The sequence below is a fragment of the Moschus berezovskii genome, chromosome 11, assembly GCF_049115385.1.
Source record: "Moschus berezovskii isolate FMDL1 chromosome 11, NW_MosBer_1.0, whole genome shotgun sequence".
Classification (NCBI taxonomy): domain Eukaryota; kingdom Metazoa; phylum Chordata; class Mammalia; order Artiodactyla; family Moschidae; genus Moschus; species Moschus berezovskii.
Genome location: NC_142470.1, coordinates 3,638,896 through 3,654,805, shown reverse-complemented (window position 1 = coordinate 3,654,805; position 15,910 = coordinate 3,638,896). Strand labels below are relative to the sequence as shown.

General features: G+C 55.5%; 1 protein-coding gene across 1 annotated transcript; it reads left to right on the top strand.

Moving 5' to 3' along the window:
• Positions 1-6,684: 6,684 nt before the first annotated feature.
• On the top strand, positions 6,685-11,161 carry LOC129539435 (beta-lactoglobulin). Its single transcript, XM_055400045.2, has 7 exons — positions 6,685-6,795; positions 7,422-7,561; positions 8,380-8,453; positions 9,490-9,600; positions 10,261-10,365; positions 10,586-10,627; positions 11,015-11,161. Exons 1-6 carry the CDS (start codon positions 6,700-6,702, stop codon positions 10,600-10,602), a joined length of 543 nt encoding a protein of 180 aa, XP_055256020.1. The 5' UTR covers positions 6,685-6,699; the 3' UTR covers positions 10,603-10,627; positions 11,015-11,161.
• Positions 11,162-15,910: the final 4,749 nt, after the last annotated feature.

The window sequence follows — 15,910 nt, the reverse complement described above, 5'->3', positions numbered from 1 at the left end:
TCAGGCTTTGCTGTCCAGGTAACACACCTGTCTCACCTGTGCGCTCTTAGCCACTTCTGTCACACTCAGGACCAGGACCTCACCTGCTGCGTACATGCGCAGGCTTCAGCGTGTGCAGTACCACCCGGGGCTTTGTCATCAGCAAGGATCCTGAGCCCCGACGCTTGTGAACTGAACCTCAGTCTTGGTGTGGGCCTGGTCACGGCTCGTTAGCTCCAAACTCCCCTCATACACATTGCTGCTGGAAGTCAGATCCAGAGAGACAGGGGCAATGACCTCTTAATTCCTGACTGTGCTTTTAACATTTCATCTAATGTATCTTAAACATCTTTACTAAGATAATCTCAAAAATCTCCAACAGCTCCTTATTGTCTAGTGAATTAGGTAAAATGTTTATCTGACTTTTTGAGATTTCCAAAAATTTAAACTTAGTTAAAATTTTAATTTGTTCACTCCTAATCTACACAAAACGTATACAGGGTTATTTCATGTTCCTTAAATACACATTATCCTTTCTGCCTCTAGCTTTGCTCGTTCTATTCCCTCTTGTTAAATTCTTGTCAATGCTGCAAGTCTATCTCAAATATTTCCTCTTCCTTAAAAGGAATGTACTGCCTACATTTTCTTCTAAGAGTTTTAGTTTCAGGTTTATATATAAGTCTTTAATTCGTTTTGAGTTTATTTTTATATGCAGTGTTAGAAAGTAGTCTGGTTGGATTCTTTTGCATGCAGCTGAGGAGTTTTCCTTACGAACAAAGCTAGTAGAGGTGGTGGAATCCCAGTTGAGCTATTTCAAATCCTGAAAGATGATGCTGTGAAAGTGCTGCACTCAATATGTCAGCAAATTTGGAAAACTCAGCAGTGGCCACAGGACTGGAAAAGGTCAGTTTTCATTCCAATCCCAAAGAAAGGTAATGCCAAAGAATGCTCAAACAGATGCACGATTGCACTCATCTCACACACTAGTAAAGTAATGCTCAAAATTCTCCAAGCCAGGCTTCAACGATACGTGAACCATGAACTTCCAGATGTTCAAGCAGGTTTTAGAAAAGGCAGAAGAACCAGAGATCAAATTGCCAATATCCTCTGGATCATCAAAAAAGCAAGAGAGTTCCAGAAAAAACATCTATTCTGCTTTATTGACTATGCCAAAGCCTTTGACTATGTGGATCACAATAAACTGTGGAAAATTCTGAAAGAGATGGGAATACCAGACCAGTTGACCTGCCTCTTGAGAAACCTGTATGCAGGTCAGGAAGCAACAGTTAGAACTGGACATGGAACAACAGACTGGTTCCAAATAGGGAAAGGAGTATGGCAAGGCTGTATACTGTCTCCCTGCTTATTTAACTTATATGCAGAGTACATCATGAGGAACGCTGGGCTGGAAGAAGCACAAGCTGAAATCAAGATTGACGGGAGAAATATCAATAACCTCAGATATGCAGATGACAGCACCCTTATGGCAGAAAGTGAAGAAGAATTAAAGAGCCCCTTGATGAAAGTGAAAGAGGAGAGTGAAAAAGTTGGCTTAAAGCTCAACATTCAGAAAACTAAGATCATGGCATCTGGTCCCATCACTTCATGGCAAATAGATGGGGAAACAGTGGAAACAGTGTCAGACTTTATTTTCTTGGGCTCCGAAATCATTGCAGATGGTGATTGCAGCCATGAAATGAGAAGACGCTTACTCCTTGGAAGGAAAGTTATGAGCAACCTAAACAGCATATTAAAAAGCAGAGACATTACTTTGTCAAGAAAGATCCATCTAGTCAAGGCTATGGTCTTTCCAGCGGTCATGTATGGATGTGAGAGTTAGACTATAAAGAAAGTCGAATGCCGAAGAATTGATGCTTTTGAACTGTGGGTATTGGGGAAGACTCTTGAGAGTCCCTTGGACTGCAAGGAGATCCAACCAGTCGATCCTAAAGGAGATCAATCCTGAATATTCATTGGAAGGACTGATGTTGAAGCTGAAACTCCAATACTTTGGCCACCGGATGAGAAGAGCTGACTCATTGGAAAAGACCCTGGGCAGGAGGAGAAGGGGATGACAGAGGTTGAGATGGCTGGATGGCATCACCAACTCGATGGACATGAATTTGGGTAAACTCCAGGAGCTGGTGATGGACAGGGAGGCCTGATGTGCTGCGGTTCATGGGGTCGCAAAGAGTCGGACACAACTGAGTGACTGAACTGAACTGAAGAGTTTTCCCAGCACCGTTTATTGAAGAGACTGTCTTCCTCATTGTGTATTCTCACCCCCTTTGCTGCAGATTGATCAACCATTATAGTTGAGTTCATTTTTGGACTCTATTCTGTTCCATTGATCTGTGTCTGTGTTCATGTCAGTACCATGCTGTTTTGGTGACTGTAGCTTTGAGCTATAGTCTGAGGTCATAGAGCCTGATACCTCCAGCTCTGTTCTTTCTCAAGATGATGTTTTGCTGTTTGGGTCTTTAGTGTCTCCACACAATTTTTAGAATTGTTTGTTCTAGTTCTGTGGAAAATGCTGCTGGTATTTTGATAAGGATTGCATTGACTCTGTAAAGCTACAGATATAGTCATGGGCATTATAGTCACTTTAACAATATTAGCTCTTCCAATCTGTGAGCATGATATATTTTCCCCTCTGGGTCATCTTCAGTTTCTTCTGTCAGTTCTTTGATTCCAGTTTTCTGAGTACAGGCGTTATACCTCCTTGGTTAGAGTCACTCCTCAGTATTTTACTTCTTCTGATTCACTTGTGAAGGAGATAATTTTCTTAGTTTCTCTTTCTGATAGCTCATTGTTAGTGTTTAGAAAAGCAACAGGTTTCTGTGTATTAATTTAGTATCCTGCCACTTTACTGAAGTCACTTATTAGCTTTTTGGTGACATCTGAAGGATTTCCTTAAGAAAATGGCATGGTATGACCAGTCACATCATCTGCAAACAGTGATGGTTTTACTTCTTCCTTTCCAATCTGGATTTCTTTTATTTCTTTTTGTCTGAGTACCGTGACTAGGATTCCCAATACTATATTGAATGAAAGTGGCAAGAGTGGACGTCCTTGTCTTATTTTTCTGATCTTAGAGGGAATGCTTTCAGTTTAATTATGATGTTTACTGTGGGCTTGTCATATGTGGCCTTTATTTGATGGAGGTTTATTCCCTCTATGCCCACTTTGTTGAGAGTTTTTATCATAAAAGTATGTTGAGTTTTGTCAGAAGGTTTTCCTGCATCTATTGAGATGACTTTTATTCTTTAATTCATTCATGATTTTTATTCTTCAATTTGTTAATGATTTCCATTCTTCAATTTGTTTGATTTTCAGCTGTCTTTGTATCCCTGGGATAAATCTCACTTGATCATGAGCTTTCAATGTATTTTTGAATTCACTTTGCTAATATTCTGTTGGGCATTTTTGCTTCTATAATCATCAATGATACTGACCTAAGATTTTCTTATTTTTCTAAAGTTTTTTGTCTGGTTTTAGTATCAGGGTGATGCTGGCCTCATAGAGAGAGTTCAGAAGCATTTCCTCCTCTTTGACTTTTTTGAATAGTTCGAGTAGGATAGGTATTAACTCTTCTTTAACTGTTTGGTGACTTCCCTGGTGAGCTGGTGGTTAAGAATCTGCCTTCCAATGCAGGGGATGTGGGCTTGATCCATTTTTGGGGAACCATTAATAAGATCCCATATGCTGCAGGGCAACAAGCCCCCACGCTGCAACTACTGAGCTGCAACCACTGCAGCGCCCACAGGCCACAACCAGAGAAAGCCCATATATAGCAATGAAGACCCAGCATAACCAAAAAAAGAAGTTTGGTAGAATACAGCTGTGAAGCCATCTGGTCCTGGACTTCTGCTTGAGGGAATTTTTTTAAAATTATTGATTCAATTTCATTTCTGGTAACCGGTCTGTTCGTATTTTCTATTTTCTTCCTGGCTCAGTCTTGGGAGATCATACATGTCTAGGAATGTGTCCGTTTCTTCTAGGTCGTCCATTTTATGGGACATGCGTGGGGTCACACTGCGCCGACCAGTGAGACTCATATCGGCTTCCTGGGGCCAAGGTAGGGGCCCCAAGCAGCACGGCATCCAAGACTGTGAAAGCCCACTGACCCCACCCAGGGCCACAATTTCATTCTGAGAGAAGTGATTTCTTGCTTCTGCAGTTACAGGCCCACAGCCTGACCTGCTTCTGAAGAGCAGAGTTTAGGCAGGAGGGGGGACGCTGAGCGCGACGGGGGTCCGGGTCTCTTCCCAGGCCCCGTTCTCTGGGGCAGCGCTTGGGAAGGACTGTCCCGGTGTCCCTCCCACAGTGGTCAGTGCCAGCTGCCCCAGGCCAGAGGTGCTTTATTTCCGTCTCTCTCTCTGGATGGTATTCTATGGAAGCTGAAGTTTCCTGGAAGTTATGAATAGCTTCGCCATGAAGGGCATGGTTTGTGGTCACGGTTCACAGGGACTTGGGAGACCCTGCAGCTCGGATGTCCCGAGGTTGGTGGCACCCTGATTTCCTAAGCTCGCTGAGGAACGGGGTGCTTGTTTCTCCCTGGCTGACCTCCCTCCGCCCTGCATCACCCATTTCTGAGAGCAGAGCGGTATGGGGGGCACAGCCTCTCGCATCTGACACCTGTGTCCAAACCACCCCTGCTGGTGTTCGGGGGGCCACCTGTGGGGGAGGGCTCCTCACTGCAGGGGTGCCCCCATCCCCTCTGACATCAAAAGTCCCAGTCCAGACGTCAAAGGGCCGAGCTCCCTCCAGAGGCTCCAGGGAGGGATCCTTGCCCCTGCCCGCCGCCGCCACCAGCTCCTCGTGCGGCACCCTTGAGCCTGATCTCATAGAAGCCTCACTCCGGTCTCTGCCTCCGTGTTCACACGCCTTCTCCCGGTGTCCCCTCCGTGCCCCCGTTTTCTCTCACGAGGATGCCGGACATTAGATTAGCCCCCGTTCCAGCCTCGCCTGAACAGCTCCCATCTGTAAAGACCTAGATTCCAAACAAGATTCCATCCTGAAGTTCCTGGTGGATGTGAGTTCTGGGGTGACACCCTTCAACCCCATCACAGCTTGCAGTTGGTTGCAAAACACGGAACCTGGGGTTTATTGTAAAACCCAGGTTCATCATGAAACACTGAGGTTTGAGGCTTGTTGCAAGAATTAAAGGTGTTAATACAGATCAGGGCAAGGACGGAAGCTGGCCAAGCCTCCTCTTTCCGTCACAGGAAAGGGAGGTCTCGGGGCGGCCGGGGGTCTGCTCCTGTGAGTGGGCTCTTTCCCGGTACAGTCACCAACAGTCTCTCTGGGAAGGAAACCAGAGGCCAAAGAGCAAGCCAGAACTAGTCTAGGAGACTCCTGAGCCTCCACACAGGATGCCGACTAGGCCAGCGGGCCCCCTGGAAAGACCCTACAGTCCAGGGGGGAACAGGGGCCGACCCGCCAGGCCCCCGCTATCAGGAGACAGCCCCACCTTGCTCCCGTTCCCCTACCCCAATACGCCCACCCCACCCCTGAGATGAGCGGTTTAGTCGCTTAGAATGTCGACTGATGGCTTTTGCACCCCCTTTGCCAGAGGCACAGGGCACCCACAGCCTGCCGTGTACCGATGCCGATGCGGACTCAGCCAGGAGGACTGTCCTGCGCCCTCCCTGCTCGGGCCCCCTCCGTACTCAGCGACACACCCAGCACCGGCATTCCCATCGCTCCTGAGGTCTGAAGGCAGCTCGCTATAGTCTGAGCAGAGTGGAGGGAAGTGCCCTGGGAGATTTAAAATGCGAGAGGTGGGAGGTGGGAGGTTGGGTCCCATAGGCCTTCCCATCCCACGTGCCTGCATGGAGCCCTAGTGCTGCTCAGTAGCACCCCTGCCCTGGAGGGCAGGTCACTTTCCCGTCCTGGGGGTCATTATGACTGTTGCCATTGTCGTTGCCATGTTTGCTGCCCTAACTGGGCAGCAGGTGCTTGCAGAGCCCTCGATACTGACCAGGTTCCCCGCTCGGAGCTCAGCCTGAACCCCGAGTCACCCTCGCCCCAGCCTGCAGTGGTTGGCTTGACTGCAGAGATCCCTTCACCCAAGGCCACGGTCACATGGTTAGGAGGAGCTGGTGCCCGAGGCAGAAGCTGGAGGAACCTGGCAGGACCACAGCCTGCCGGGAGGCCTTGCCTAGCAGGGTGGGGTGGACAGAGCAGGGGTCTACGGGGAGCTGCCAGGAAGAGCTGCCCACAGGACAGGGGAGATGGGAACAGGTGATGCAGGCAGATGGCCACTCCTTGGCCGTGTTCTGGGGTTCTGGAGGGCGTGGGGCTGTCTGGTCATTGGCTGACCCACAGGCCACCCTCCAGGACACAGCTGTCCCCAGTGTTGGCTCTGATCTGTCCTTGTCTAAGAGGCTGACCCCGGAAGTGTTCCTGGCACTGGAAGCCAGCCTGAACTCAGAGCCCAGACACCCCCCTGTGCCCCCCCTTCTGGGGCCTACCAGGAACCATCCAGGCCCAGAGGGGGCCTTCCTGCTTGGCCTTGGATGGAAGAAGGCCTCCTATTGTCCTTGTAGAGGAAGCCCCCCGAGGGCCCGAGGATGAGCCAAGAGGGGATTCGGGGAACCGCGTGGCCGGGGGCCCGGCCCGGGCTGGCTGGCCGGCCCTCCTCCTGTATAAGCCCCGAGCCCGCTGTCTCAGCCCTCCACTCCCTGCAGAGCTCAGAAGTGTGACCCGGGCTGCAGCATGAAGTGCCTCCTGCTCACCCTGGGCCTGGCCCTCGCCTGTGGCGTCCAGGCCATTATTGTCACCCAGACCATGAAGGACCTGGACATCCAGAAGGTTTGAGGGTGGCCGGGTGGGCGGTGAGTCGCAGGGCGGACAAGGGAGCTGGGCCTCGGAGACCAAGGGAGGCTGTGACGTCTGGGGTTCCATCAGTCAGCTAGAGCCGTCCGACACACCCCGCCGGCTCAGCTTTAGTGAGGCGTTTACTGTCCTGCCTTCTGGAGGCCGGAAGCCCGAGACCCAGGCATCGGCCTGCTGGCTTCTCCTGCGGCCACCTTCTCCCTGTGCCCTCTGCGCGCCCTGATTTCCTCTTCTTGTGAGGCCACCAGGCCTGCTGGCTCTGGGCCCACCCACACAGCCTCATGTGACCTTGCTCATCTCTCTAAAGGCCGTGTCTCCAGAGTCATGTGTTGCGGTTCTGGGGGTTAATGGGACACAGTTCAGCCCCTAAAAGAGTCGCTCTGCCCACCTCCAGCCATGTCTCTGCAAGATCCAAACACTGCCACGTGTGCAGGGGCTCGTCTGGGTCCCTCTTTGGGCTCAGAGTGAGTCTGGGGAGAGCATTCCTCAGGATGCAGAGTTGGGGGGAGCATCTCAGAGCTGCCCAGGCCAGGGTGGGACAGGGCCTGTGGGGCTGGGGGCCCCTTCCTGCTTCCGAAGTACAGCTCAAGGTCCCTCCCCAGGTGGCGGGGACTTGGTACTCCTTGGCCATGGCAGCCAGCGACATCTCCTTGCTGGATGCCCAGAGTGCCCCCCTGAGAGTGTATGTGCAGGAGCTGAAGCCCACCCCCGAGGGCGACCTGGAGATCCTGCTGCAGAAACGGTGGGCGTCACCCCCCAACATGGAACCCTCACTCCCCAGGGCTGTGGACCCCCCCAGGGGTGGGGTGCAGGTGGGACCAAGGCCCCAGGGCCGGGGAACGGGGCTCGGAGTTTCCTGGTTCCCCTGGAGCTCCACCCAAGGCTTTTTTTTTCTTTTTTTTAACTTTTATTAATTTGATGCTTCAGAACATCATCAAACAAATGAACATAAAACATCATTTTCGTTAACTTGGAAGGGGAGATAAAATCCATTGAAGTGGAAGTGCATAGGAAAGATACGTAAAATAAGGCAGATATTCTGAATTCCCTGTTAGTTTGAGGATTACAAATGCACTTGAGCAACAGAGACATTTTCATCATTTTTAGTCTGAACACCTCAATATCTAAAATGAACAAGATGTCATGGAAACAAAGCAGTGTGGGGAGAGGCCCGTGTGAAGGCCGCTGGGAGGCTGCAGACCTGGGTCCCCGGGGCCCAGGCAGTTCCCACTACCAGCCCTGTCCATCCTCAGACAGGGGTCAGGGTGCAGGAGAGAGCTGGGTGGGTATGAGGGGGCAGGAATGGGGACCTGAACCCCAGGACTGCCTTTGGGGGTACCTGTGGTCAAGGCTCTCCCTGGCCTTTTCTCCCTGGCTCCATCTGACTTCTCCTGGCCTGAGAGGTGACAGTGAGTGTAGCTGAGGCCGACTGGCCAGCTGGCCTCTAAGCCCACGTCACCCCCCTCCAGCCCCTCCTGGGGCCGGCTTCCGCCCCCGGCCCTCAGCTCATCCTGATGAAAATGGTCCATGCCCATGGCTCAGAAAGCAGCTGTCTTTCAGGGAGAATGGCGAGTGTGCTCAGAAGAAGATCATTGCAGAAAAAACCGAGATCCCTGCGGCGTTTAAGATCGACGGTGAGTGCCGGGTCCCCGGGGGACATCCACCAGCCCCTGGGGGCCGTGGGCAGGTGCAGGGGGCTGGCGTCGGGCCCAGGATGCCAAGGGGCTGGTGAGCTGGCCTGCCGGGGGTCTTGGGGCCGGTGGCCGTGGGCAGGTCCTGGCTGGGCGGGTCTGACCCCCCCAGGGTGACACCTAAGCTCTCTTTGCTGGGGGGAGGCAGTGCTCGGGGCCCTCAAGCTGAGCTCAGGAGGCACCTGTGCCCTCCCAGGGGTAACCGAGAGCCACTGCCCCCTCCAGGGGTCCAGGTGCCCCACGACCCCAGCCTACCCCACGGCTCCTTCATCTCCTGGAGACAAACTCTGTCCGCCCTCGCTTGTTCACTTGTTCCTCCTAAATTCAAGATGAGAAAGCTTCGAGGGGGGCTGGGGTTTCATCAGGGCCTGCCCTTCTGCCGGGCAGACTGGGCCATGTCTGCCCTTGGCCCCTTCAGGACTCACTCTGACCAGAGGCCCTGCACTGATTGATGCCAGGGTGCCCGGCCCAGGATCTCCAGCACCATCCAGCTGCACTGGGCTTGGATGCTGGTCCTGCCCGCAAGCTGCCCAGACACTGCAGGGCAGCCAGGGCCACCCGTTGGCCTCGGTCAGGGCTGGCCCCCAACGATGCCCCCATCCTCAGGACGCACCCCTCCTCCCTTGCTGGGCAGTGTCCTGCCCCACCCGAAATATCACCCCTATTTCTTGACCACTCTGGTCCCTGGGGGAGGGGGCCTCAGACTGAGTGGTGAGTGTTCCCAAGTCCAGGAGGTGGTAGAGGGTCCCTGGAGGATCCAGAGTTGACAGTGAGGGCTTCCCGGGCCCCATGTGTCTGGCAGTGGCAGCAGGGAAGGGGCTGCACCATTTCGGGGGTGGGGGATGTCAGAGGCGCTCCCCACCCCGTCCTCGCTGGGGGTGACCCCAGGGGAGCCCCGCTGGTCGTGGGGGGTGCTGGGGGCTGACCAGCAACGCCCCTCCCGCTGGAACTCATTTCCTCCCGTTTTGGTCTCTCCCAGCCTTGAACGAGAACAGAGTCCTTGTGCTGGACACTGACTACAAAAAGTACCTGCTCTTCTGCATGGAAAACAGTGCTGAGCCCGAGCAAAGTCTGGCCTGCCAGTGCCTGGGTGGGTGCCAGCCCTGGCTGCCCAGGGAGACAAGCTGTGTGGTCCTCGCTGCAACGGGGGGGTGGTGTGATAGGAGCAGGGAGTTTGATCCCCAGGAGGAGGAGGGGTCCCCCAGTCCCGTCAGGGGAGAGAGGTCACATACCGGGAGCCGGTCTCCTGTGGGCCTGTGGGTGACTGGGGACGGGGGACAGGCATACGGGCTGGGAGATGGGTGGGCTGCAGCACGTGACTGGTGTGACCATCTCAATGGAGCCGGCAGTCACTATGAATCTAACAGCCCTTGTTACCAGGGAGTTTCAATTATTTCACCAAATAAGGACTCAGGCACAAAGGCGCCTTTCACCTATCACATCCTGAAAGCAAATGGCAGGTGACATTTTCCATGCTGTAGTAGTGCCACTGGGCATTTTCAGGGCCCCTGTGCCAGGCGGGCGTGGGCATCGGCGAGAGGAGGCTCCTGGCCGTGTCAGCCGGCCCAGGAAAGGAGGGGACCAAGACAGCCAGAGGTGGGGGCGGGCTGTCCCCCTGTGACCCGCTGCACTGCCCTGGAGGAAGGGGAGGAAACTGGGCCAAGGGGGGAGGGCAGATGTGCTGGAGGGCAAGGGCAGACCTGCAGACCATACTGGGGAGCAGGGACTGACCCCCGTCCCGGCCCCACAGTCAGGACCCCGGAGGTGGACGGGGAGGCCATGGAGAAATTCGACAAAGCCCTCGAGGCCCTGCCCATGCACATCTGGCTCTCCTTCAACCCGACACAGCTGGAGGGTGAGCACTCAGGCCCTGTCCCGCCCCTGGGGCAGGAAGCCACCAGGCCCAGGATGACCTCCTCCCATGGTGACCCCCAGCTCCCCAGGCCTTCCGGGATGACAGAGAGGGGGTGCAGGGCCCCGAGGTGGCCTCCTCCCCACCCCCTGCCAGGCCCCTCTTCCGGGGGCGTCCAGTCCCATCCTGACCCTCCCCCCCCACGACTCTCCCTCCACCACAGAGCAGTGCCACATCTAGATGAACCCCTGCCGGTGCCTCTGGGGTAAGTTGCCTGCCCTGCCCATGTCCTGGGCACACACATGGGGTAGGGGTCTTGGTGGGGCCTGGGATCCCCCATTAGGCCCTGGAGCCCCCCCATGAGAATAGCTGGAAGCTGGGGTCCCTCCTGGCGACTGCAGAGCTGGCTGGCCGCCTGCCCACTCTTGTGGGGTGACCTGTATCCTGGCCTCACTCACACGCTGACCTCCTCCAGCTCCTTCCAAGCAGAGTTAAGGGCCAAGGTGGAGGCCCAGGAAGTGGGCACCTAAGGGGGAGGGTAGGGGGATCTCTCTTCTGAGGAGGGGCCGTCCTGAACCCCCAGCCACGGAGAGGCTGGCAAGGGTCTGGCAGGTGCCCCAGGAATCACAGGGGTGCCCCATGTCCATTTCAGGGCCCGGGAACCTTGGCCCGTCTGGGTACAGATGATGTCACCCCAACCTCCCCCATCAGGGGGACCAGGAGGGACTGGGACCGCGGTCACCCTTCCTGGGACCCAGGCCCCTCCAGGCCCCTCCTGGGGCCTCCTGCTCGGGGCTGCTCCTCCTTCAGCAATAAAGGTGTAAACCTGTGCTCTCCCTTCTGAGTCTTTCCTGGACGACGGGCAGGGGGTGGAGAAGGCCAGGGACAGGGTGGGGAGTGGTCTGGCTCAGAGGATGACCGCAGGGCTGGGATCCAGGGCGTCTGCATCAGTCTTGTGACATCTGGGGGCCCACACACACCACTGAGGCTCTTTGAAACTTTCAGGAACCAGGTAGGGACTCAGCAGAGACATTTGCCAGTTAACTTGGAGTGTTCAGCCAACACCCAAACCCCACAAAGGACAGGAGGTGGAAAATGGCTGTCTCTCAGTCTCATAAATATTGATACGAAAACTCAAGTTGCTCATGGATCAAATTCTGCCCTGTTAGGAATCCAGCCACTACTGTTGGTATCAAACTTCATGTACCCAAAATGCACTGATATTTTCCATGCTAAAATGAGATAGATTTCCCCAAGATAGAGGAGCTGGGCAAAAGAGGTCACAGTTGGAAGGAGACTTGTTCTGCACACACAGCAAGGAGATCCAACCGGTCCATCTTAAAGGAGATCAGTCCTGGCTGTTCATTGGAGGGACTGATGTTGAAGCTGAAATTTCAATACTTTGGCCTCCTGATGAAGAGAGCTGACTCATTTGAAAAGACCCTGATGCTGGGAAAGATTGAGGGCAGGAGGAGAAGGGGATGACAGAGGATGAGATGGCTGGATGGCATCACCGACTCGATGGACGTGAGTTTAGGTGAACTCCGGGAGTTGGTGATGGACAGGGAGGCCTGGCGTGCTGTGATTCACGGGGTCGCGGAGAGTCGGACACTGAGCGCCTGAACTGAACTGAATGGAAAAGAGGCATTCAGCCCCCCATAAAAACATGGGGGTTTGTAAACAATAAGAATGATTTACACACAGCACAGTGTGCACTCGTGTTTCTATATGTGTGAGTGATCAGTCACTCAGCTGTGTCTGACTCTGTGACCCGTGGACTGCAGCCCTCCAGGCTCCTTCCCGCCACAGAATTCTCCAGGCAAGAACACTGGAGTGGGCAGCCATTTCCTCCTCCAGGGGATCCTCCCGACCCAGGGATCGGACCCGCGTCTCCTGCATTGGCAGGCAGATTCTTTACCACTGAGCCACCAGGGAAGCCCGTGTTACTGTGTCTCACTTAATTACCAAAGCTGCTCCAAGAAAAACCCCTATGCCTCTGAGCTTCCCAGCCTGCAAGGGGTGGGGGTGGAGACTGTGACCTGGGAACACCCCTCCTGCTTCAGAACTCCCGGGCCCCGTGACCCATACTCCTGCAGACAGCCTGGTAGTACTACTTTTCACGGTTCATTATCTTAAAAAATACTGAGGTCTATTTTGTGACTTCACTGCTGTTACTTCTGAACCCCCAGAGCGACAGACCGCCTTCTCCCCAGGCCTCAGGGGCTGTGTGGCGACGGCCTTTACCCTCGAGTCACCAGACACACGGGGGTGGCCCCACCTCCAGGGTGCTCACAGTCTTCCCATCGTCCTGATCAAAGAGAGAGAGATCAATGACTTCTAAGGAGCAAGCGGACACCCACAGGACACTGAGGTTCACCAGACCGAGCTGGTCCTTTTGAACCTAAAGATACATGGCTCTCAAAGGTTTTCTTGCTTTGAATCTGGATTTAATGCCTATTTGCCCCTCAAGAGGGCAGACACTCCTGCATGTCCCCAGGACAGCCGCTCAGTGGTATTCGAGGCCACTTAGTATTATCTGACCACACCCTGGGATTAATTGGTCCAAACTGGACAAAAACCTTGGTGGGAAATTTCATCCCAGAGGCTCAACCATCCTGCTTTTACCACGCTGCATCTTTTTTTCTTTTATGTGTACATATATATATATGTATATTTTTTTCATTTTTTGGCTGTGCTGGCTGTTTGTTGCAGTTCAACATGCAGGCTTTCTCTCTAGTTGCAGTATGAGACCTTCTCTCATTGCGGAGCACGGTCTCTGGAACGCATGGGCTCAGTAGCTGCGTCGTGCAGGCGTAGATGCCCCTTGGCATGTGGGATGTTTGTTCCCTGACTAGGGATCAAACCCGCATCCCCTAGACTGGAAGGCAGATTCTTAACCCCTGGACCACCAGGGAAGTCCCCTACCTGCCTGCATCTTAACCTAGAAAACTGCAAACGTAGGAAGACTCAGAGCCTCTGTAACCGTTACAGGTGAATTGGGCTAGCATCCTCTGTCAATCGCCTGCAGTGGGACAAGCCGGCTCTCCAGGACGTGACAGCCCCACGTTAACCAGACACGTCAGCTGTAGCCCTTTCTGACTTAGCCTCTGATGCCTGGGCCTCGTGCCTGTCCTGGGTCTGCTCAGGCTGGGCAGACACAGTGACCGCCACCTGCGGGCCACGTGGGTGGGGCGCCCAGCTCAGAATCTCACAGGGGGTCTCTGATGTGCCTGAACAGGGACAGATGGGGGAGGGAGGAGGGGGAGCGGGGAAGGGAGGGCGGGGGTCTGGGGAGCACCCCTGCCCATCCGCGCCTGGATGAAAGCCCCTATTCCCCCCACTTTCCAGGTCTAGCTCTTTCCGGCCCAGGGCCCTTCCCTTTGGCCTTCAGAGAGGCCATTCTTTAGTGATGTAGTCGCTGTTTCAGCAGAGTTCTTTAAATTTTCAGCTTGTGCATCTTTTTCAGAAAGGATTTAAGTCTTGGGTGTTGCTTCCTATTAAAGAGGCCAGCAGATCCACTGGCTGAGCTCGATCCACGGCTGTGCTCACAGGGGAAGGTCTGAGTACTCGGCCCTGAGACTGGACCCCAAGAGCCAAGACTGGGGGCTCTGGGTACCACGTAGCCAAGGAGCCTCACCCGCCCTGTGCCCACACCCCTGCAGGTGGGAGGTTGCTGTCTGACCAACCAGCTGGCCACCAGCCACACCCACCTGATCTCTGCACCTGACCTCAAGAGGAGACCGAGGAGGGCTGGGGAGAGACGCTGGGGAAAACGGGCACCAACAGGGGCAGGTGTGCTGAGCGCACCCCGGGGCCTCCGGGGCAGCAGCTACTGGGGAGGTATCTTTGCCCTTCTGGTCTGGCAGATGGATGGACAGATGCCCCAGAAGGCAGGCCGGGAGGGAACAGCTGGGCCCCATGGGTGAGCAGACCTGCCTCCCATGGCTCCCAGGACAGAGCAACGGGGTGAAACGGCCCCAACAGCCTCAGTGCCAGACTGAACAACATCCTAAACACAAGGCAGGTAGCAAAGTGGTCGCCATCCCTGGGGAGCGATTCTGGAAATTTCCAGGAGTCCAGCTGGGACAGCTGGGTGGGCAGCAAGTGGCAGCTGGAGGATGGACGCAGAGAAAGAGCCCCGGGTGCCCAGCCTCTCCCCTCTGCAACCACGTGGTCAGGGCCCTGCTGAGAGGGCCCCTCCTCCTGCCGACCCTCAGCCTGAGCCTGGATGGGCCTGGATGGGCCTGGCCGGGCCCGGAATACTCTAGAAGTGCCTGGGCAGCCAGGCTCTGACTCCCAAACGGTAACCACAAGGCGCAGCCCTGGGCCAAGGGCGTGGGTGCTAGTGTCAAGCCAAGGCAGCACTTGAGGCAGGCAGGAAAGAGATGCGGGCAAGGAAGGGGTGTCTGTCCCCCCAGACAGGAGCCAGGGTCTCTGCACTCCTGTGCTGCCAGACAAGCTACAGCTGCTGAGACCAGCAATCAGGCTGTGGGGAGAGGGGACCCAGGGCCTGGCTGAGCACCAGCCAGGTCACTGCTGGGACCCCAAGAGGGGCTGGACCTGGGGGTGAGGAGGGGCTCGCTCCTGCCCCATCTGACCCCACCTGCCCTCCCCCTTAGCGTGCTGGTCTGGGGTCAGTTTCAGGACGCCCCTCTCCCTCCCTGGACCCGGCCATCATGCGTGGAGCTGTCAGTGGACAGTGCCTGGACAGGAGGTGCTGAAGGCAGTCGGGTAGAGGGCGGTCAGGAGGTGGACGCTCCCCCCATCCAAGCCTGGGGCCCCCGTGACCACCCAGGCAGCACTCAGCCCTGAGACTGGACCTCAAGAGCCAAAACTGGGGGCTCCGGGCGCCACGTGGCCAGGGAGCCTGACCCGCCCTGTGCCCACAGCCCTGCAGGTGGGCGGTCGCTGTCTGAGCAACCAGCTAGACGCCAGCCACGCACACCTGCTCTCCCCAGCTGACCCCCGGGACTTGCCCTCGCTCTCCACACCGTCGGGACTCGAGACGAGGACACAGAGCTCGTCCTGCTCTGGACGTGAGTGTGTTCTCCCAAGGGACAGGCCAGAGGTCAGAATCAGAGGGGCATGTTCAAAGTCCAAGGCCGAACTTCAGAACCTCCGAAGCTTTATGAGGAGGGGCCGGCAGGAAATGCACACACAGCCCTCTCCTGCGGGGCGGCCCACAACCCCACCCGCTATGGGTGGGCTGTGCTTCCAGCCCTGGCAGGTCAGTCGGGAGAGACCCATCGCAGGGGCCAGGATCTGTGCTGACCACAAGGATGTACTGCAGCCTGGACGACAGTCACGGCCAGACACCACACAGCTGCCCTGCAGTCCCTGAGTCTGTTGGCACACGGCCCCTCCCCCCATGAGAAACTGAAGCCTCCCTGGGTGGGGGCACAGAGCGGGCAGTCTAAGGTCAGCTCAAAGCCCAGGTGACCGGGCACAGCCAGGCCCCAGCCCCCACCCTGAGACCTGGAACTGCCAGCCAAGGACAGAGCGGGGGCCAAAGCCCCTTCCGCCCCAATGCCGGCACCCCATGGGCCAG